The sequence below is a fragment of the Puma concolor genome, chromosome B4, assembly GCF_028749965.1.
Source record: "Puma concolor isolate L17-30 chromosome B4, mPumCon1.1.hap2, whole genome shotgun sequence".
In the NCBI taxonomy this organism is placed as follows: Eukaryota; Metazoa; Chordata; class Mammalia; order Carnivora; family Felidae; genus Puma; species Puma concolor.
In genome coordinates, this window is record NC_141673.1 from 64449139 (window position 1) to 64471088 (window position 21950).

Sequence of the window (21950 nt, forward strand, 5' to 3'; positions counted from 1 at the left end):
CTGTCCTATATAAAAAAGGCAAAGATATTCTACTGAGGAGTCACTCTCCTTTGGATTAAAATGTTAGTTTTGTGTTTCTCCAATTCACAGATGAAGGCCTTTAGATTGAGAGGTAGTTATTTCTTAATTCTTAGACCAAGAAATCTCTTTTAGATTTAATAGCTCTGTCATTAGTATAAAATGGTGATCCTTCCACTGTTCGTTACTTTGAGGGAGGCAAGCCAGAATATCTGAAATCTGGAAAATCCCCAATGTTATTTTGGAGAATGATATTCATATTTATTTATTTATGTTACCAAAGTTGGCGGGTGGTCAGATCTGAATTTTACCTCATTCTATAGTTGCTCTCACCCATTGGTGGAGCACCAGAAAGCAATGAAATGTGCGAATGAATAGGCAAGAGGAGGATGATCTATAAACGGAATAATCATTTCTTGAACGGTAAGCGAGTAGATTATCAAGAATTCAGAAGCTCAAGTCTATGCGATAGCATTTTGCAAGAGAGCTTAGGTGAGAGATCATGACCTATTAGACCATCATGAGTGTACAGCAGGGAAGTAGCCCCAAAAGATTTGCAACCTAGAAATGCTGCATTTTATCTCAATTCAGAATCCACCTCCTCTACGAAGTCTTCTATCTTAACCCAGTCTAACCTGTCCTACAGTGTTAAAGTTACAAAGCGTTACAGTTAAATATGCAGTAATAGTTATAGCAGGGAAGAATAATCAGCTAATTAACAAAGTGACCTCTTCCCGCTTTTATACTCATAGGTCGGATTAAAAGAATCAGTAGATGGAAGTATTTATGGAGCCTTGTTCTTGGATACATAGGACATAAACATCCTATAAAATCCAATAAAACCCATTTACACGATGTAAATGTACTTTCAATTGTTCATTATAAACAAAGAAAAACTTCTTAGATTAGTTGTAGGAATTGAATAGTAAACAGTTGATGAAATTTACTAATAATTCTTCCTGGCTGTAGACATTAGCTAGTAGTGGGAACTGTTGAACTGTGCTCCACATAAAATTGTCCTTGTGCTGATATTCTCAGCAACCAAAGGGCAAGAAACCACGCTTTCTTGAACTCTCACACTATAGGTAAATGTAAATGACAATTCAAGTTTCCATGGGCAGTCACTTCATAAATGGGTCCTTAATAACTCCCACGTTATTCTACATAGCTTTTAATTATGACGGACTTCATTGTTAAAAACTAGGTACAGAAACATTACTCAAAGCTTGGTTCTAGCAATCTGCAGAGTTATTTTTTTCCAATGGAAATTTATACTTAATGATTGATTCAAATCTCACTTGACTGACGAAAAAAATTCCTACGGATACTAATTTTTACAGCATTGGTGTCTTCTCATAATGCCTAGAACATTATTGTTCATTAAATACTATAAAAATCTGTCAAACGGCTTTTAATATCTGGCAGAGGGAACATGGCTTTAATGGACAACTATGTACTGACAGTCAACAAAAATGCATGCATGTTTCATAGCATTATGTACCCTCAAAAATTTAGTAGCACAGCACAGTCTTTAAATGGAGATTACTATGGAGGAGAGAAAAGCAAAGAACTACATTAAGTATTCCTTTGCCAATAGCACGAGTGCTTCAATTTTCTGGTGTTTGGTTTGAGGAAGGAGAGAGGAAAGACTGTCCCAGGACAGGCTAGGGCTGTATGTTTCCTCCCAAAGGAAGGTCTGAGCCGATCATTGGAGCAGCACAGTGACAGTGGAGCCCACCTGCATTGATGGTATTTGGTTTGAGAAGATTTCTTATTTAAGATTTCTTACTTTCTAAGGATAATCTCTCAGTGTTGGTACGGAAGAACCCACACCGAAGAATGGAAAACATACGGCCCCATAGAAAAGTAACTTTCATATAAAACGTATACACCTAACTCTGTTTATCGCTGGGACACTTACTATAAGCTCAGGCAGATTCAATCTTTTCTTCTTGCAGTTACTCTTCTGCAGAAGGGCCGGGAAACTGCAGGGCAGGATGGGATCCCGAGCCCTCTCCGCCACCCAACCAGAGGTGGACAGTGCTGGAGGCTGACCGGGGTCAACCAAACCAAATGACGACCCTGTACCAGAGCTGCCCTTACTGAACACTCATTGTTGGAAACCCTGGCTTTGGGTTCAAACTGGTCTTTGCTCAAATTATCTTACTTGAAAAAACCTTGAGGTAGAGGTTGCACTCTCAAATGCTTTTTCGGAGAAAACTTTCTGCTCTTCTGATCACCGCTTCTGGACCTCTGGGTTGCTAAACGACTTGAAGGTTGGCAACCGAAAGTTTGGAAGGAATAAAAACTGTGAGTCCAGGGAAGGGGGAGGGGCTAGAGGGAAGAGGTGTGGCCAGCAAAAGGGCTCCCGCGACCAGATTATTGGAATAAATTCCTCCTGAGCACACTGGCACCAGCTGGTCAACGCGGACTACTTCTGCCATGGGCTAGGACTGGCAGTGATGAGCATCCAGATGGAGAAAGTAGCAAGGGTCAGTTGGGGACTTTTTTTCTTGGGCTTCCTTCAGGTATTACCGGTCTGGTTTTAGGAGGCCCAGGATCACTGCTGGGGGCTGTGGAGGGGCACAGGCTACTGGGCTCGGCTGCCATGGGGCAAGTACTGTCTGCAACAAACAGCCTTCTTCAGGTCCTCAGTATCCCGGTCACCGAAACAGATTATCAACACTCTAACGAAACTGATGGGACTTATTTAAAAAATGTAACCAACCAGCCCTTTCTGAAAAAAGTGGGAAGGCAGGGGAGGAGGGGAGAGCACTGCAATCCTATGTCTGAAGACTTGGACACTTTGAACTATACTCTCTCTCCCTAAACCTGGTCTGAACATAACAAAGACCTTACTGCACACATTCTGAAATCTCTCTTATCGGTGGGAGAAAGACACTCCCAAACTCTGGTTTGTTTTTTTAAGTTAAAGTAAGTCTGTGCGGCTGTGGAACTGACCTCCCTGCGGATGCTTTCAGGCGGGCTGCAGAAAGCTTATACCCAGTAAAGCACACTGTGACTGTGCTACCGAAGAAACACAATTTGTTGTGAGAAGCATTTGACTGAACAAACAGAATAAAACCCCCAAATCGCAGCAAAATTTCCACCTTCCTGGACGACCGTGGGTGGCTCTGTGGAACGGTGGCCAGGGATCACAGATGAGGAACGCACAGATGAGGAGCACTGTCCTGGTACCTAGTTTCTCCAATTAGCCTTGCTCCCTGGGGACCACGGGAACCATTTAATTTTTATTCCTACATTTTGAGATTCCGTCATTTAAAAACACATCCTCTGGTTTGCTCTCCTGCATGTATTCAACATCTGAATCGAAACGAGTTTTCTTGGTCTCGTTAAGTATAACAGACCTCTCTGATTACCACAGGACAACTATCACCACCAAAAGCCAGTTGCCCACTTGATTTTAGGAAGTTGACTTTTTAAGGTGTGCGTGCGTGTGCGCATGCACACGCACGCGCAGTGTTTCTGAACCAAGAGAGACAGCAAGAGGGAGCCTCGTTCCTAAGTTGGCAGGGTGACAGCACCTTGCCCTGTTGGGATTCGGGTGGAGTATCACCAAAGCAGGAATAGCAGAAATTTCAGGAGAACTAGCTGATGGTCATCTGGTGTCGTACCTGATTGTCCTTTTGACTGTGTCAGGATAGGGGACCACAGAGCGTGGACAGAGGGGTGGGGGGGTGAGGAGGAAAGCTTTGCTATCAGACAGAGGCTGCCAGTCCTTATGGGACTGGGCTGAGAACAACAAGGTGCAATAAGAGGAATCAGAATAGAAAGAAAAGCATTTCTTTTCCCAGGGCTATGCCAAATTCCGCTCCATTCCCAATTCCAGGCCTGCCGTCATGCCTTCCAGCCCCTTCTCAGATGCTTTCTCAGCGACTGCAAGGCCACAGTCCCCACCTGGCTGATGCCCCTATATGGCACTCACCCTGCCTGCAGCCTCTGCTTTTCAGTGGGTCTGTGGGTTACAATTCCCCTTCTTTGCACCTGGTGATTCTCCCTATTAAAACCAACAGCCCAGAAAGCCGCCCCGAGTGCTACAGGTAAGCCAGGCCGAGTGAGAACAGCCAGCGTTAACATGTTCTGCGATGGCACGTTGTTGGGGCGGGGCCCATATTAATGTGATGAGGCAGCTTGATGCGACCCCCTCGCACAGGGCAGGTGCGGGGAGAGAGTGGAGGATCAAATCAGCAGCTGCATCACAGTTCGTGTCTGAATGATCTTCCCACCATGTGATCAGTTCTAGCATGCGTAAACAGTTTCCATCAGCATGCAGAAGGATCAGCTGCTCTTAGTTTCTTACCCTCATCCCTTCAAATCGTGATAAGGCTCTTAAGGGTCTCAAAGCTCTTAGGGTCCTAAGGGACTTTATGGCACCTAGTTCCGAGTAGCCCAGGGCATTAGCTATAAGGCTGACTAAAGAGACCTACACGGAAACAGAAGAGAAAAACAAAAAACAAAAAAGGAAACAAAACAAAACAAAGGAAAAAAAAAAAAAAGAAAAAAGAAAAGAGGTTCCAGAGTGTTAGAATAAAGCCCCTAGCACTGATTACACAGATTGGGCCCCCCCCGCCCCAGGTAGAGAGAGTGGGTAACACCAGCTGCCTACTTCAACTTGGACTCAAACGACCTGAAAGGAAAGGAGGTTGAGAGGCAGAAGAAAAAACACAAGGGGAAGAGAAACTCGAGAGGAGGCAGTAGAACATACATACAGGTTGGCAAAGGGAGGAGGCTGAAGGGAGAGGGGGAATGAGGACGTTCCATTGGAAGGAGAGGAGCCTGAACAGATGACAAAAACCTTACCCTCGCCCTTTACAGCCTCTGCAGCTCCCAGAAGTTGCCATTAAATTAAGCCAGACAAACTTAATGGTACCTATGGAAAAGAATACAGATAAATACACACACTCCACACAAGCTGCCCCCGCCTCAGCTCATTCACCGCGGATTTCCAACAGGGACAAGCTCTCTTGCTGCTGGTTGGCGAGAAACCATTTGCTGGAGAACGTGACGAGTTACCACATCAACAAAGGAAACATGTCCAGTAAGCGCCACGGCTGGCTTGGCAGTTCCCGGGACGAAAAGAACCAAAGGAAGCGATTTCTAGACAGAGTTTTGGCCCCACGAGAACTCACTTAAGCAATTTTTTTCTCTCTCACTTTCAACTATAATAATCCCTCCGTCTTTGAACTACAACCATGACTCCTTTGTGGCCGTGAGGACTTGGGCAGGGGGTGGGGAGGCTGGCGGTCTGAAAACTGAACCCATGCTTTTCCTTGTGATCCCCATTCTTTCTCTCCAGAACAGCTCCAAAGGAACTGGCCTCGGGTCTGTCCTTTCCAGGACAATCTTCTGCTCTCATCATTAGAAAAATGGCTGGTAGGATTCTTGGAAGAATTTAAAACATTTACGGGTGAGGAAATTGAGACCCATACACCAGTGTCACATGGGCAGTTCTGGAGCCAGGAACAGGGAGGGACCCACTCTCCTGCTTCCCAGGCCAGAGCCCCTTCCTCCACAGAGAGTTCACCCCTCCCCCTGGCAGGTAAAATGAAGTTATCTCAAGAGAGGACTGTTGGAATCTGAATAATATGGAGTTGACTAAATTGCCGGGCTGGGGAGAAGTCTGCAGGTCTCCAGGCCTGCAGTCGTGACGGTCAAATGCCCTCCTGCTCTTCCAGAGACACACTCACCATGTTCTACCAGGGAGCTCAGAGCTGTTACCACGTGGTCCCGGAACACTGGATGCCAAGCATACTAGGGCTGCCTAGGCCTGAACTGGGAGGCCTGACTCAACCTCCCACCAAAGGAAACTACCTTTAGCTGATCAAATCCTAAAACGTCTGGCCTCTGCATTTCTTGGAATAGTCTTTCCCTTGTCCTGCACCACCCAATTCTAGGATAGGTTCAGATGCTCCCATCCATCATTCTTAAGTTCCTTCTCCTGGGAAATGGTGGTTGCAACCCTGCTCAGCCTAAATTGGTACGTGAAAGCAGAGTTAGAGGAGAAAAATGGAAACAAACGATAACTGGGTTTCGGTTGTTGATTTTTCTCTCTAGCCAAGGGCTTTCATTCTGGATCTCGGAACTGTACAGAACCCTTTTAAAAATAATTAATTTCTTCCTTCCTTCCTTCCTTCCTTCCTTCCTTCCTTCCTTCCTTCCTTCCTTCCTTCCTTCCTTCCTTCCTCCTTCCTTCCTTCCTTCCTTCCTTCCTTCCTTCCTTCCTTCCTTCCTTCCTTCCTTCTTCCTTTCTTTATAATTAAGTGGCAGGAGGCAGAAGTAGGACGTCAGTGACCTAGGGAGGGAAAGGGTGAGCAGGCTCAAAGATTTGTTTTTAAAAAGGGGTGTGGCCCTTTATCTATGCACAGACTCATAATTCATCAGTGTAGGGATCTTCCCTGGAGCCCTGGGCAGTACCCAAAGCAAATCTGGGTACTATTAAAGCCTACTTCCTCATGTTCTTTGAAGGGTACATGGTTCACAGTTCAATTTCTGTCTAAAACAAGGGCCTCAAAAGCTTTATCTAGAACACAGTAGCACCAAACAATCATTTTGCCTCCATTTATCATTATCACTAAGAATCTACATGGAGGTATCTTTTGCCAATTATTGCCAGGTGCAGCCGACTCTTAACCCCAAACAATCTAAAATCACCAGATTCTTAGGCCTTAACAGGTACATCTGAAGGTGAGCTATCCCATCCCGGCCAAGTGTCTTGAGTTCAAAATACCCCTGAGTCGACCTCATCCTGAGAAACTATGCCACGTAAAGAGTGCAAAACACTGAGGTTTGAGGGGCGTTGGGCCCCACACACGGCAGGAAGACCCCGGCTCTTCAAGGGGGTGGTTACTCTGATAACAAAGAGGCCTGAGGTGGGGAGAAGGATGGAGGTACAGATGCCAGTCTGGAGGTTGGCTCCAAACAGTGCTGAGATGATGTGCTGCTCAACTGATTAATCTAGCTAAGATCTCCCAAGGCAGGGTCAGCAAGGGTCCTATCTGGACTATTCCTTAGCTGCTGAGGGTGCTCTGACAATCCTTTGAGTCCCCATGTTCAACTCTCACTGGAGGTAATCAGATCATTGCTGAAAGTATACTTTGAGGAAAGAATCAAACCTGCAAAAAAGAAAGGAGTTGAGGGGAAGTCGAAATTCAGGGTGGCTGCAGGAATGGAAAAAAAGGGGACACTGGGTGACTTTTTCCAAATGATGTGGACATTTTCAAACGGAGAAGGTTTGTAATAGTCTGAATTCAGGACGAGTGGTCTCTGAAAGTTCCCATCCCTGGAACTGATATGCTGGCTAGCCTCCGGATATGATGTGGCAAATTTCCCTGGGGGAAAGATGACAAAATTCTTCTACCGGACAAGATCTCCAGTGCAGCCAAGGACCTGAGCAAAATAAAATACTATCTCTGTTTGGGAACTCACATGGCTTATAACCAAAGAGAATTAACCTTGAAAGTTGTCCGGATTATCCCTGTGATTCTAAAAAGTACTCTTAGCAGGTTTAAGGAGCGACACAGAGGAATGAGACTCCATTAGGGACACAGACATAGTGTTGAGTAACAGATTCGGACATCTAGTTATTGGGGGATGACATGGGAGGAAGAGAGTCTCTCATAGATGGTGCTAGAGTAGGACCTAAAATTTATGTCTGCTGGATGTTCTAGAATGCCACAGGCATTACACAGCAAAAACCCTGATCGTTCCAGCTGTGCAGGTGTCCTCTGGGCCTCATTGTGCATTTCCAAGTCGAACTCAGGAGTGGCAAACAGGGCAGCCACAGTATGGACTGGGGCTGCTCCCACTCAGCACATGTGGCTTCGTGCGTGGTTATTTGTGTTTTCAGGCCCTTAGAGAGAAGTAGTCATATCTTCTGCTCTCTGTATCCTCCACAGCACCTGGCGGGAGGCTTTGTACGTTGTGTGTGCTCAATAAACGTTTGGTACTAAATGCGCCATCCTGCCCAAGAGAAGTCAGTAGGTGGGAGGGTCCTGAGAGAGCCTTGTTCTCAGAATGCTGGATTCCCATAAGCCTGGAATGAGGCCAGAGTGGTCCTGTGAGCTGGTGTGAGCGCCTGAGAGGCGGGGGCCATGACTGCCTGCCCCTCGTGACCCACTCCGGCTTCTGGGACAACTCTACACAGGGAATGGTATTTGGCTTACATTTGTACAGAGATGTTCTTAGGAACCGCTGTCAGGTCTCAGGGCAATGTAAGAATCCGGCAACTCCCTAAAGCTGGGTAGTTTATGGACTGCTGTCAATTGGCTACATGTCTGTCCATTTCTCTGCCACCCAGTATAAAAAGTGATAAAAGTGTGCTCTCTCACTCTCTATAAAATCAATAAATATTAAAAAAAATTTTTTTTTTTAAGTGGAGGGGCGCCTGGGTGGCTCAGTTGGTTGAGTGTCCGACTTCGACTCAGGTCATGATCTCGCGGTTCGTGAGTTCGAGACCCGCGTCCGGCTCTGTGCTGACAGCTCGGCGCCTGGAGCCTGCTTCCCATTCTGTGTCTCCCTCTCTCTCTGCCCCTTCCCTATTCACGCTCTGTCTCTCACTCTCTCTAAAATAAATAAACATTAAAAAAAAGAGTGCTTACTAAATAAATGGTGATGTGCAGGACCATCAATGCTTTTACCAGCTTATTTGGGTTCCAGAGGAAAGCGGGACACCTGATCAATAGCCTTGGCTTCTGGGGTTGTGCACCCCAGAGAGAAGAGAATCAGTAGCTCAGGTTGGGGCAGAGGCAAGAGGTAAAGGTCGTGGTGGGGAAGATCTGTTCTAAATCACAGCTTCCTGAGGGCTATTGGAAGTGTGGTAGTGGATTATCTATCTGAATTCTCGGAAGGCCCAGAAGATAAGGGGCTTTCTAGGACTCCCACAGGTGTCCCACCCGACTCCAAGTGGTCCTGTTCTGTGGAAAGAGAGCTGGCCCAGTGTCACTTTAGTTCTCTGGGCCGTATCTCAAGCCCCTTCCTTAATTCTTAGAACCTAAGCTTTCCGTCTGTGGGAGGAAGAACCCTTCCATCGGAAGGGGTCTCATGGTGGCACCCTCCGGGGCAGTACCCGCTTGGCTGCCTTCAAGGGCAGAGGGTGACTTCCTCACCTCATTTGGGCATCTTCCCAAAGGTTTGATTTCTGAAAAGGGAATGCAAATGGGAGCAGAGTGACAGCTCCTGGAAGGAGTCCTTAACCATGGAAGCTGCAGACACCGTGTGGGAACAGGAATGCGTTTATAGAGCAGGGATCTCTAGTGCCGAGTGCTGGGCTCCTGCTTTCTGAGAGAGAGACTTCCATGCTGCTCTATTGTGGATCCCAGAGCCACTCTACAGGTAGTTTACTAGACAGCTGAGAAAACCTATATTCTAAATGTGCCAAGCCAGCCTCCAAACACTCCACTTTCTTGGCACTTAGCCCTCAGCAGGAAGTGAATTCTCCATAGGCCCTGGTCCTGAAATTCCCATTCACCCTTTCTTTCAAATGCTGATTGGCTAGAAGAAAAGAGCTTCAGTGATTACACAGAATAAGAAGCATTCATCATGGTTAGAAGCGCCAACAAGGAACAAGGGCTGGGGAGGAGGGGGTGAGAAACAGTTACAGATGATGCAGCTCCCACCCTGAAAAACAACACAGGAGGTAATGGGCACCAAGCCTTGCAGATGATCAGAGGCCACCAAGCCTTGGAGAGACGGTCTTGGAACCTGGAGGAAAAAAGGATTCTTTTAAGTTTGAGCACCACTGTGGAAATGGCAACGTGTGGGAAGAGGGCGGGGTATTCTGGTGTGAACTCTGTCTCTTCTGGATAGACTGACTGGTTCAGAGGAGTCTGGTACAAGCCTTGAGTTGACGGGAGCGTCCATAGGAATGGTGAGTGGGAGAGCCTGCCGAGATCCCCCCCACCCCGACCCGCCGACCTGTACCCCAGCAGCACCCGCCTCATCCTCACCCCTCTCCTGCACCAGAAAGAGGACGTCCTGCTGGTGTGGGGCAAGAACCTTCCTGTTCCCGGCCTAACAGCAAGGGGCGCGGACACCAGTGATTCCTCCCCCCATTCCTAATCTCTGACCCTCTGAAGCCAAACCACCGGAGCAAAGAGCTGGGTGGTTAGTCCCTGGAGCAAACGTAGGGGCTTCAGCGCTCCCTCTCCCAAAGTTAAGATCTGAGTGCCCTGAAAGGAACTGTACCCAAACCTACGTCTACCTCCTGTCCGACATCTACGTCCCCAGGCAACCGTGGCCATTGGAGGGTGGGGCATCCCTGTTTTTGTTTTCCTGCTGGGAGGGGTGGGAAGTAGAAAGCAGGACACGTACAGCCACGATGAGGAAGTCCAGCCAGCACCAGGCGTTGGTGAAGAACTTGACGAAGCCGTAGGCCGTCCACTTGAGCAACATCTCCAGGATGAAGATGTAGGTGAAGACTTTGTCGGCATACTCCAGGATGGTACGGATGGTCTTTCTCTGCTCAATGTAGATGTCCTCGAAGGCCTGAAAGAGAAGCAGCAGCTGCCCGACGTGCCTGAAGGCTGCACGTGACACCGGAAGTCCCCCCACTGCCCCGGCAGCTCCTCCGCCTGAGGCCGGCCTGTCGTCCTCGTCATCGCCTTCCTGTCTCTCTCGCCCCACTGCCCGGCCACACGGGGCTTCTTAAAAGAAACCCCACACCCTCCCGCCGCCACCTTCTAGCCTCCCTGTCTCCCGCTAGTCCAAGCAGCCACTAGGCTACCTTCTCTCTTCAGATCTGCCCATTCCAGACACTTCACATGGACGGAGTCATACGATATGTGGCCCTCGGTGACAGGCTTCTTACGCCACGCGCAGCGGCCTCCAAGGTCCTCCGCGCTGCAGCAGGCATCACGACTGCAATTCTTGTCGTGGATGGAGAATACCCCATGGTGTGGCTCTATCGTGCTTTGTCTACCCTCATCACCGAGGGACGCCATGTGTCTGCTTTCTGGCTATTGTGCGTTGTGCTGCTGTGAACGTGCATGCGTTAAGTTTTTATGTGGACCTGTCTTCGTTTCTCTAGGGTACAAGGCCCAGGTGTGGAACTTCCGGCTGACAGGGGACCGGAGGTGTCAGGTTTTGAGGGACTGCCAACCAGCTTTCCAGAGTGGCCGCGCCGTTCTAGGTTTCCTTGGGCAGCGTATGCGGGTTCCGGCTTCTCTGTGTCCTTGCCAATGCTCTCTCTGTCTGTATGACAAAATCTTTTCTCCTTTCAGCCCTGGATGCCACCGATACAGGGGGACGGTCACAGGGCTGGGAGACGCCCAGGCGAAGAAAATCTTTCTCCCTGGAGTCCCTGAACGAGGGAATTCCCTGACATGGAGGTATGAGCATTCCCACGAGTGGGGTGGTGGGCTGCGGAGAGGGGGAAGAGGGAGTCCTGAAGCACGAGAGAAAGCTACAAGTGGCACAAAAGTCCCGTGTCGTGCAACGGGAGGTCCCGCTCCAGACAGTTCTGGAAGGAAGGACAGAATTGGGCTGCCTGCAGATACATTTCTAACATGGAGGCACAAGGACATCAGATATTCCAGTTTCTTTACGGGGCAGTGGGGGCAGTGGTCAGGGGCCCAAAGTCCTTTTCAGGGTCTGGGTACAAATAGACCCCGTCTGCTCTATGAAAACCTCAAAGGCTTCCGTGTCAACGTCCCCCTCACCTCCCTGTGCAGAGATCCGTTCTGTCACCCAGTACACGAGAGATGTACAAGACTGAGCTTCCTGTCACTGGAGGCTCTAGGCCCTCCCTCTGAAGTCCCACTTTAACCCCATTCTTGTCTTTTCTCAGACATTTTAGCTGTGGCTTCACTTTGCTATGTTTTTTTTTTTTTTTTCTTCCAGTTTATTTTGAGAGAGAGAAAGAGAGGTAGGGGGAGGGGCAGAGAGCGAGGGAGAGAGAATCTCAAGCAGGCTCTGCACTGGCAGCACAGGGCCCGACGCGGGGCTCAAACTCACGAACCGTGAGATCATGACCTGAGCCGAAGTTGGACGCTTAACTGACTGAGCCACCCAGGTGCCCTGTGCCTGCCTTCTTTCAAAGCACTTCAAAGTTCTATATTTTTCAGCTTTCCCTTAACTCAAAGAAGGAAAATGTGTAGCGTCTCTAAGTCCTTACTGTCCTCAAATCTACCCAACTGGGAAATGGCTCTCTCACACCGGACCCTGTCCAGGTCTCCACAGTTATAATCCAGCTAAAATGAAAGCAAAGGCCAAGATAATTAGTTCCAGCAGGGGAGGAACCTGTGTGTGTCCCGGATTAATGATGAGCACTTACAGCGACGGGAATATAAATATCCTTTATACCAGAGACCTGGCTCCTTCAGGTATTTGCTAATGCCAGGGTTCTCCAGATCCAGCTGGGTGTGAGGGAAGACGGGCGACTGGAAAGTCAAGAACAAGATAGTTGGGGTGTAAGGTGAAAAGGGGAAGTTCAATTTTAGGAAGCCGCTCAGAATGGGGCAAACGAAGCAGTGAAGATACTTGGCAGTTTGTGCTCTCATCCTGATAGAGAGGGGGCCTTAGATGTGAGAGGGATCGTGCGGAGTGTAAAGAAGATGAAGACGTGGACAAGTGAATTCTAATCCCAACGGCTCAAAACACCAGCCCAAAGCACTCTGGCAGACCCTTATCCTTGGGGCCACAGCTGTCGGTGCTCCCAGAGGAACCGGGCCTGGGCCCCCTCCGGTCTGGTCCGCTAGTCCCTACGAAGCCTTCCCCAGCCCGTCCCTCCCTGCCTTCCCCCCATGGACTCACCAGGGCACCACTGCTGAGCAGAATCATGAAGATGATGAAGGTCTCAAACCAGTTGTGCTCCACAATGAGAAAGCAGGTTTTCCGCAGGATCCACCAAGACTTGCCCAGCCCCTCTTCGATGTTGACCTGGCAGCATTTGAATCGTTGGACGCAACCTGGCACCAGCGGGAGAGGTGGGTCAGACCGTGGGAGCGAGCCCCGCCCAGACCTGCCCCCCTGCTCGGTCTCCCAGGCCCCTACCACACAGCTGGGAGTACTGGGGCTGAACCAGAATGTCTGATTCAGACATGGAGGGTGGCAGGGCTGGGGCTATGCCGCAAGGCTAGCAGGGCAGGGCCCTCTGGAGTTGGGAAGATGTCCTATAAAGAAGCAGTGAGGAGGAGGAGAAAAGGGGAATCAGGAGGCACGCACAGCCATGACGGAACATACCTTTCTAATGGAAGTTTTTGGGCTGGTGCCGAGAGAAAATGGACAATTCAGTGCTTGAGAACAGAAACTTGAGAATAGGTAAGAATCAAGGGAAACAATCTCAACCTCCCTCAAGATGATGAAGCGGGGAACAAAGTTCTTGAAAATGGCCACAGAGTCCCCACCCTTACCCAACCACCGACCCTGGCAGAAATCTGGGACCAGCACGAAGTGCCACATGCCCACCGCTGCCCTTGCCCCCTTTCACCTTCTGTGAAGCAGGCGTCTGGATCCAAGTATTCCTCGGGCTGTTCCACTGGGACTTCTTCTACTTCAGGTTTGATATCGATGGTGCTTCCTTCAGAGGAGCTGGTATCATCCAGTTTCTAGATTTGCAAAGGAAAGAGAGCTGGAGAACGCTGCAGCGATGCTTCCACTCCACACTGACTGCTCCAGACTGAACCAGCTGGAATTCTTCCCAATTCTTACTACAGACTCTGCATCATCCCGCTCACGGGGGGCACACAATTACCAGATGGCCCTCAAAACTTCTGTCAGGATTGGGTAGAACATTAAAGCCGCTCACAAATTACAGTGATCTGCCCTCAACAAAATGTGACTATTGGTTGGTCTCAGTGCTACAGCTCAGATTAATGGCAGGGACGTCCTCCAGGGTTTGCTCCAGCCACTGACCGAGATGATCCAGCAGCAATGGAGACAGATCTAGGAGCATCTCAGGGACCTAGGTCACTTAGGGAAGGACTCGAATGACACCGGGCATTAGGGTTGGTTCTCAAACCTATTTGGCCATTCCACAATCTCTCTCCCAAGCCCACATCCAAGCCAGTCCTGGGAGCTGACAGAACCCTGCTGGTTCTCACACGGAGTCAAGGTTGGGTTTTAGGCTGGGACCTTACATCTTTGCTGCCTTCAGGATCCGACTCGCTGCTCACATCCTCTGTGTTGAGGTTCTCAAAATCAGACTCGCCCACAGCAATGGGCACCCGCACAGTCAAGTTGGGATTGTTGATGAAGGACATGTGGTCCTCATCAATGATATACTTCTCCACACTGCTGCCAATGCCACTGGTTGTGCCATTGCCATTCTTCTGGAAGTCACCATTCCGGTGGATGTCTGCACCGGTGTGGTTGGCGATGCAGTTGGCCTTCTTTTCATACAGCTCGTCCAGGGGCTTCACTTCATCGGCCTCACGCTGCTTAAAGTGGGCCTGCATGAAGGCGTGCACTTTGAGTTTGGCCCAAGCCACCCCCTTCTTGATCCGGATTACTGAGATCTGTAGGTTGTTCATTTCCCCGTCGTCGTCTGTGGCTGCCAGATTGTCTGCGCTGAAGGAGCTCAGGAGCAAGGCCAGAAACAGGTTCAGCACCTGTACCAGTGGCATTAGGGAAAAGGAGAGTGAATGCAGATGGTATTAGGTAAAGTTATCTACTAGACTAGGATTACAGACTGGAAGCCCACAGACTCATGTGACAGGCACAAAGAGTTTCTGTTGTGTTCGGCTTGACCCACTTACTGTTTTAAACGCTCATGTCAACTAAGTGGGCATTTAAAAAAGTTTTTTTACCGAAGTGTAATTAACATAGTATTATATTAGTTGCAGGTGTACTATTCAACAATTCTACACGTTACTCAGTGCTCATCACAATAAGCGTACCCTCAATCCTCTTTATTTCACCCATTCCCCCCACCTCCCTGCCGGCAATAGTTGTCTCTATTTAAGAGCCTGTTGTGTTTTCTCATCTGTTCATTTGTTTTGTCTCTTAAATTCCACCTATGAGTGAAATTAAATGGTATTTATCTTTCTCTGACTTGTTTCGTTTAGCATAATCCTCTCTGGCTCCATCCATGTTGTTGCAAATGGCAAGATTTCATTCTCTTTTTACGGCTGAGTAATATTCCATTGTATACAAATACGACATCTTTATCCATTCATCTATGGATGGATACTTGGGTTATTTCTGTATCTTGACTATTGTAAATAATGCTGCAATAAACATAGGGGTGAAGGTATCTTTTCTAATTAGTGTTTTTGTTTTCTTTGGGTAAATACCCAGCAGTAGAATTACTGGATCATATGGTAGATCTATTTTTAATTTTTTGAGGACCCTCCATACTCTTTTCCACCAAGTGGGCAGTTTGTTTCGTTTTGATTGTAATGCAAGTTTAGCACCTCTTCTCTTGGTTCTTTTATAGTTTTACATACATACCTATGTACCCCCAAATATAAGACTTTTCTTATAATCAGAAAAAGCAAAAGCTGTACCCATTTTGGAAGAAAATTCCCCCAAACAGAAGAAAAAAAATGGACATGGCTTATTGGGAGAATCAAGGAGGGCACAGATGCTATGTATTCACCTGCAGAACCCACATTAGAAAAACAGCTAGGTTTGGAGAGCCTAGCTTAGTTTCCTAACATTTATCAAAATAAAATACTTTAATAAGACAGTGATGGTGACTTTTGCATTCTGTTGGATATCTAAGTGTCCAGCCCTCAGATGCAAGCTTTTATTTGTGTTTGAATATCCTATTTTACCACACTGGATATTAAGATTAATTAATTTATTTTTATTAAGACTTACTTTAAATATTGGGAGAGGTGTTCACTTCTTGATTTAGACTTGGCCCTTACTCTGTCATACTTCTGAAGAAGAGTAAGGCATACATTTTAGGTGGAGATGACAATACGTGTAGAGTGGGAGGGATGGAAACAATAAATGAATTATGTGTATGCAAATTATTTGGGCCATTTGTAGAATTACAAAGGAATATGGTTGGTAAAATGGGGGTGATTTGGAGGGGGCTTTGAAGGCCAGCCTGAGGGATCTGAATTTTATTTAACTGGATCCCCTACTGGTCTTTGAGTAAAGGAATAAAAATGACAGAAATCTGAGCAAACCATTCCTACCAGCAACATATGGGAGTGGGGGTGGGGATGGACCAGGCGTTAGAGTGTCACTTGTATGAGTTAATAAGGGTCTGGATTAGGCTATCGTAATCTCAAACCTTAGCACGCATGAAAATCTCCTGGGGTGGGATGCATGAAAAAATACTATTTCCTTGGCCTCGCCTGAAAGATTCTGATTCAGGAGATCTGGTGTAGGGCCTGGGACTCAAGTCTTTTTTAATGAGTGAAACCTGGGTGGCTGTGATCTTCAGACTTTTAGAAATATTGAACGGGCTACAGGAATGGAATGGAAAGGATGGGTCAGATCTTGGAAATACCAGGAAGAGAGATGTATGAAAGGCATCAGATAATTACTGGGAAGGGAGAGAAGAGAGTCAGAAGAGACTTACAGTTATAGATTCCTAGAGACTAGGTGGGCAGAAGGCCTGAGCAAAGGGGAACCTGGAAAGGTGTCATCAGAAGCAGAAATAATACTGGATTTGGTCATGTGCTCAGGTATCTGTAGAGAGTCACGGGGAGATGGTGTTGAGACAACTGAGAATAGGAGGAGGGAGAAAGGGCAGTGAGGTCAGCACTGACAAATGTGGATTCCACTATGGATCAGGAGGCAACAGCTGAGTTCACTGAAGGAGTGGGAAGGCCAGAGGGAGCAGGACTGAGGGAAAGGTGGTCGGGAGTGAGGAAAGGGAGGGATTACAGACACACCATGGTGTCCGCTGTCACATGTCATAGGAGGGAATAGGGTGGCACGGCTGGTTCAGAGGCTGCTGAGCGGGAAGCCTCTACTGGCACGCTTCTCTGTGGCACAAGAAGGGAGAGCTGCTCTGGGTGAGCCGACGGGGGATCATGCGGGTCTGCCTTCTTTGGGTCCCTCTCGCTCTATACTCGCCAGTGGGATTGGGCCTGATCTGCAAGATCAGTACTTCTTAAACTTTAGTGAGCAGGTGAATCACCTGGGGAAATCACTTGTTAGAAATGCAGATTCTGATTCAGTAGTTCTGGGGTGGGGCCTAAGCGTCTGCATTTCTAACATACTCTAAAGTGATCTCACTGCGGCTAGTCCTCAGATCATTCTTGGAGAAAGATGGTGTCAAAATCTCTGTTGGTGAATATTCTATATACAGAGGCAAAAGACAGCAGACAGATCAGAATAAGGCAAAAACGTGACTTGCCATTTATACAAGTGAGATAAAACCCTCAGTTGTTTTAGATCAGTGGTTTACAGGGGAGGGTAATTTTGCCTCCAAGGGGACAGCTGGCAATGTCTGGAGACATTTTTGGTTGTCACCGCTTAGGCTGTGGGGCGCTACGGGCCGGTGGAAGGTAGAGGTCAGGGATGCCGCTAAACATCGACAATCTATGGGACAATCCCACAACAAAGAATGATCTAACCCAAAGTGTCAACAGTGTCAAGCTGAGAAATTCTAATTTAAGTGAGGGAAACTTTTGTAGTAGAAAGAGCAAAGACTTCGTAGTCTAGGATCTAATACAAGCCCTGACATTTACCAGTTGTGTGACTTTGGAAAAGTCACTTAACTTTGCTGAGTTTGGTTTCCACAACTATGAAAAAGGGTTGACAGGTTGTGGGGCTTATGACTCAGGAGCAGTCTCCTTTCCTTCATTTGCACCTTAGGGTTCTTGGGCCAAGAAAGAATAAAAACTAGCACAGATATGGAATGTAGTAGGACCAAGCCCACTGGCGTAAGATGCTCGGGGCAAGAAACGAAAAATTCTACAAGTTAGTACTAACCACCAAGTTGCCAATAACCATGACCATCATGAAGACAATCAGGCACATGGCCTGGCCTGCCACTTCCATGCAGTCCCACATGGTCTCGATCCACTCCCCGCACAACACTCGAAAGACAATGAGGAAGGAATGGAAAAAGTCATTCATGTGCCAGCGAGGGAGCTGACAGTCCTGGTTGATCTTGCAGACACACTCTTTGTAGCTCTTTCCAAACAGTTGCATCCCCACCACGGCGAAGATGAAGACAATGATGGCCAGCACCAGGGTCAGGTTGCCCAGGGCACCCACTGAATTTCCAATGATCTTGATCAGCATGTTCAGGGTGGGCCAGGATTTGGCCAGTTTGAACACTCGGAGCTAAGGGGGAAAGAACCCAAACAAAAATCAGATGATACTGAATCCATTTTCTTACCACATGGCTAAAATAAGAACATATAACGTCAGTAAGATCAGTTTCAATTTATTGAGCACCCTTGGGAAGTTCCCAGCACTTTCTGTTTTAGACTACAGTGGGAGAACATGAGGCATAGATGGGGAAAACGGATGAACTTCAGAGTAAGTGAAAGATTTAGAGCTAGGAACCAAGAATACTGCCTCTAGCCCCCTGTATTGGTCCCTGGGTCAGTCCACTTTTTAAAAACCCATACATGAACATATCCTTTTCCTACTGATTTTGCCTTGACTTCTCAAGGAACATATCAAGGAAAATGTGATTTTTAGTGAAGCAAAAGATCAAAATAGTAGGCACAGTGGAAATAAGTCATCTGTCTCTTTTTAAAAAACACGTATTTAAAAATTCTAAAATCTCTCTTTTTGTCTGCCAAAAAATAACAAATAACCAATGGCTGATATGAAACTTTGTGATATACTTGGAATAATTTGGAGGAAAAGCACAACACCCGACTAGGGGCAGTTCCACATATATCAAACATCTTATGAGAACGGACTCTAATGATATTAATTCAGAGGACAGAACTTCTGTTATCTGCAATCATGAAGTTTCTGTGTTTTATAAGGAATGATTTACAAGTCTTAGCTAATAGTCTGAGAAGTATAATGAAGAAAGGCCATGAATGAAATGATAATAATGAGATCATTTCCAGACATCATGAGTTAATGACTAACACATGAGATAAGAGGAATTCTGGTAGAAGGCAACTGTGCTGATTGGAACATTTTTTTTTTTTTTTCCTTTCAAAGCTTGAGTCTTATCTGAGAGCTCAAGAGCTACCAGGTGTTTCTCTGTGTGACTATCTGGGTCATTCACATTTTTTCCCTTTCTGACTGGCTTTTTAATTATTAGGAATATTAGTGCTAAGGTGGCTTCTAACTCTTATTCCTTCATCTCATATTCCAGATTATAAGAACTATTTTCAAAAAGTCTACTGTGGGCTGGATCCTAACCACAGACTAGTAAGCAGAGGTTCCAGAGACCGGGCAGATGCTATGTGTGACCTGGACTGAGTGAGACCTCTGTTTTATAAATAGTTCCATTTTAGGGGCGCCTGGGTGGCGCAGTCGGTTAAGCGTCCGACTTCAGCCAGGTCACGATCTCGCAGTCCGTGAGTTCGAGCCCCGCGTCAGGCTCTGGGCTGATGGCTCAGAGCCTGGAGCCTGTTTCCGATTCTGTGTCTCCCTCTCTCTCTGCCCCTCCCCCGTTCATGCTCTGTCTCTCTCTGTCCCCCAAAAAATAAATAAACGTTGAAAAAAAAATTAAAAAAAAAAATAGTTCCATTTTATTCCAATCTTCCTTCTTAAATATGCTGAGTATCCTGATGAAAAAACCTGAAATCCTTTCAGTTACAGGTGCTTAGGTAATTTTTTCCAATGGGAAGAGAAAAACCTAAGCCCCCCAGTTCTGATGCTTTATTTGAGTGGGATACCCTCAAAGTAACTCAGCTTCTTAAGGGACTTAATCAGGACATCACTTATGCCTATGCTTATGGGAAGCTCTTTTGAGGACATCATTAACTATTCTGTCAGAGTCATTTTAGTAATTTTAACATTAACTTCTTCAAACATATTACAGAATCTTTCTCAGCTAGTGTTAAGGAAAAAACCTGAATGTTCAACCATTAATTTCAATATAGTTTTAAAAGTTATTATTTCATTCTCATTTTCTGGAAGGGGTCACCATGATAGAAGAAATGAGACACATCTCTGAACAAGGAGAAATCCTTGCCATTTCGGGGAGAGTTCAGACGAAGAAACAGATTTATTACCAAATCCAACTTAGACCTCAGAATAGTCCTTGAGAGTCTTTCTTTTTCATCTGTCAGATTAACCATTATTTTCTGAGGAACTTCCTAAAATGGATTTCTGTTTGTTAATTGAAATTAAAAACTAACTTCTATATTAGGCGTTTAGCAGAAAAATTTTCAAGATTTTAGTATCTAAGCCAATAAATCACCAACTGGAATTGTGAGCGGAATATAGCTAAGGATTCTTTTAATCATCAGACTAACTTGTGCAAAATTTTTTTAGTAGGTTCAAGACAGGAAATGTAAAAAGAAGTTGGAGAAACATGGAATACCAATCGGAAAGATCGCAGCACCGAGAGCCCCTCCACGTCTGCTAGACTCAGTTCCATTAAACTGAGGGACACAATAAATCCGTCAAAAATGTTCCAACCTTCTTGGAAATAATAGTAGGGATCCATGGCTATGAGCTTCAGGAACATTTCCGCTGTGAAAATTCCAGTGAAAACCTAAAGGGGGGAAGGCAGGGGGTAAGAAAAAGAAATAATAGAAAGAGAATGCCTTTATCATTATCTTTGAATACATGTCCAAGAAGCCTCAAGACCCAGCCTTACTAAATTGTGCATCTGAGGACACCAATCCTTCAATGTCCCAGGGCTATACCACACGATAAAGGATAGTCTTGTCTCCCTCGTGAATCAAGCACTCAGTCCCAATGTTTACATCGTCATTGCTAGAACCACCCAAATTACACTGTACAAGAATGCATTTAAAAAACGATTTTAAGCAGGGGTGCCTGGGTGGCTCAGTCAGTTAAGGGTCCAACTTCAGCACAGGTCACGATCTCACAGTTTGTGAGTTCAAGCCCCACATCGGGCTCTGTGCTGACAGCTTGGAGCCTGGAGCCTGCTTCAGATTCTGTGTCTCCCTCTCTTTCTGTCCCTCTCCCGCTCGCACTCTGTCTCTCTCTCTCTCTCAAAAATAAATAAACATTAAAAAAACAAAATGATTTTAAGTAATAGGAATACCACATAGGGGACTCCTTCTAAAGGGTCAGCAGTCATTTTGAATGTTTGTGCTTGGGACATTTGCCTTAAAAAAAAATCATTAATTGAGTTATAATTATATTAAAAAATACAGTATCCCTGATTTGATATTATGTGTCTTATCAAACTTAGACACACGCTGCAGGGTTTCTTATTTTAAATTGTAAAAGCAACAGAACATTGTCACAAGTGTGCAAAATACAGAAAAAAACCAGAGTCTCCATCTTGCACACAACTATCAGTTTTATGTATTCCCTTTCTGTTTGTTTTTTTTTTTCCCCCAATGTGTGTATATTTTGACAGAATTGCAAAATCGTAGAGTACATAATACCTTGGGTCTTGTTTTTCACTTACCACAACTCAGTCCATGTTGCTACGAAGTTGCATAAAATTCTATTGGGTGAATGTATCCTCAAGGAATATATCCTTGCCGGACAGTTTCGCGCTTCCTTTTGATTTTTTAAATGTGATAATCAATGACGTAATAACTGGATTGAGAGCTTACTGGGTACGAGAACGACTTGTTCCCTGAGTTACCTGACTCCCACTTTTCTACCCTCCAGAGCACCCTGTGTTTCCCAGTGCCTTCGGCCTCCCACAGGACTTAATAACATCACACGTGGTAAGAAAGTAAAATCCCATGAATGCCAGTCTCGACAAGAGCTGTACCCTCATTCTAAGCTAACCATGTAACACCCCACTCTTACGGAATATTATGATTTTAGAGGAGGACTTTAACGTAATGGGTTTTAAACTCGTAATAAATTAGTCCTTGCAACTACCTGGTTACCAATTTTACAAACGAAGGAGTTTAAGGAAAACTTTGAAGATGTAG

General features: G+C 46.3%; 1 protein-coding gene across 9 annotated transcripts in view; it reads right to left on the reverse strand.

Annotated features, from left to right (window-relative positions):
* The window catches only part of SCN8A (sodium voltage-gated channel alpha subunit 8), a 180314-nt gene that overhangs the window by 18309 nt on the left and 140055 nt on the right, over positions 1 to 21950 (reverse strand). For 6 of the 9 annotated variants that reach the window (XM_086713355.1, XM_086713357.1, XM_086713354.1 and 3 more), the window contains 7 exons: positions 20405 to 20578; positions 17872 to 18228; positions 14112 to 14582; positions 13463 to 13580; positions 12787 to 12941; positions 10348 to 10521; positions 4340 to 4462 (listed from right to left, as the gene is read on the reverse strand). In XM_086713355.1, the coding sequence (XP_086569481.1) occupies positions 4340 to 4462; positions 10348 to 10521; positions 12787 to 12941; positions 13463 to 13580; positions 14112 to 14582; positions 17872 to 18228; positions 20405 to 20578 (1572 nt within the window). The remainder of the gene's footprint in view (positions 1 to 4339; positions 4463 to 10347; positions 10522 to 12786; positions 12942 to 13462; positions 13581 to 14111; positions 14583 to 17871; positions 18229 to 20404; positions 20579 to 21950) is intronic. The other 3 variants (XM_086713360.1, XM_086713359.1, XM_086713361.1) reach the window with 1 other exon arrangement.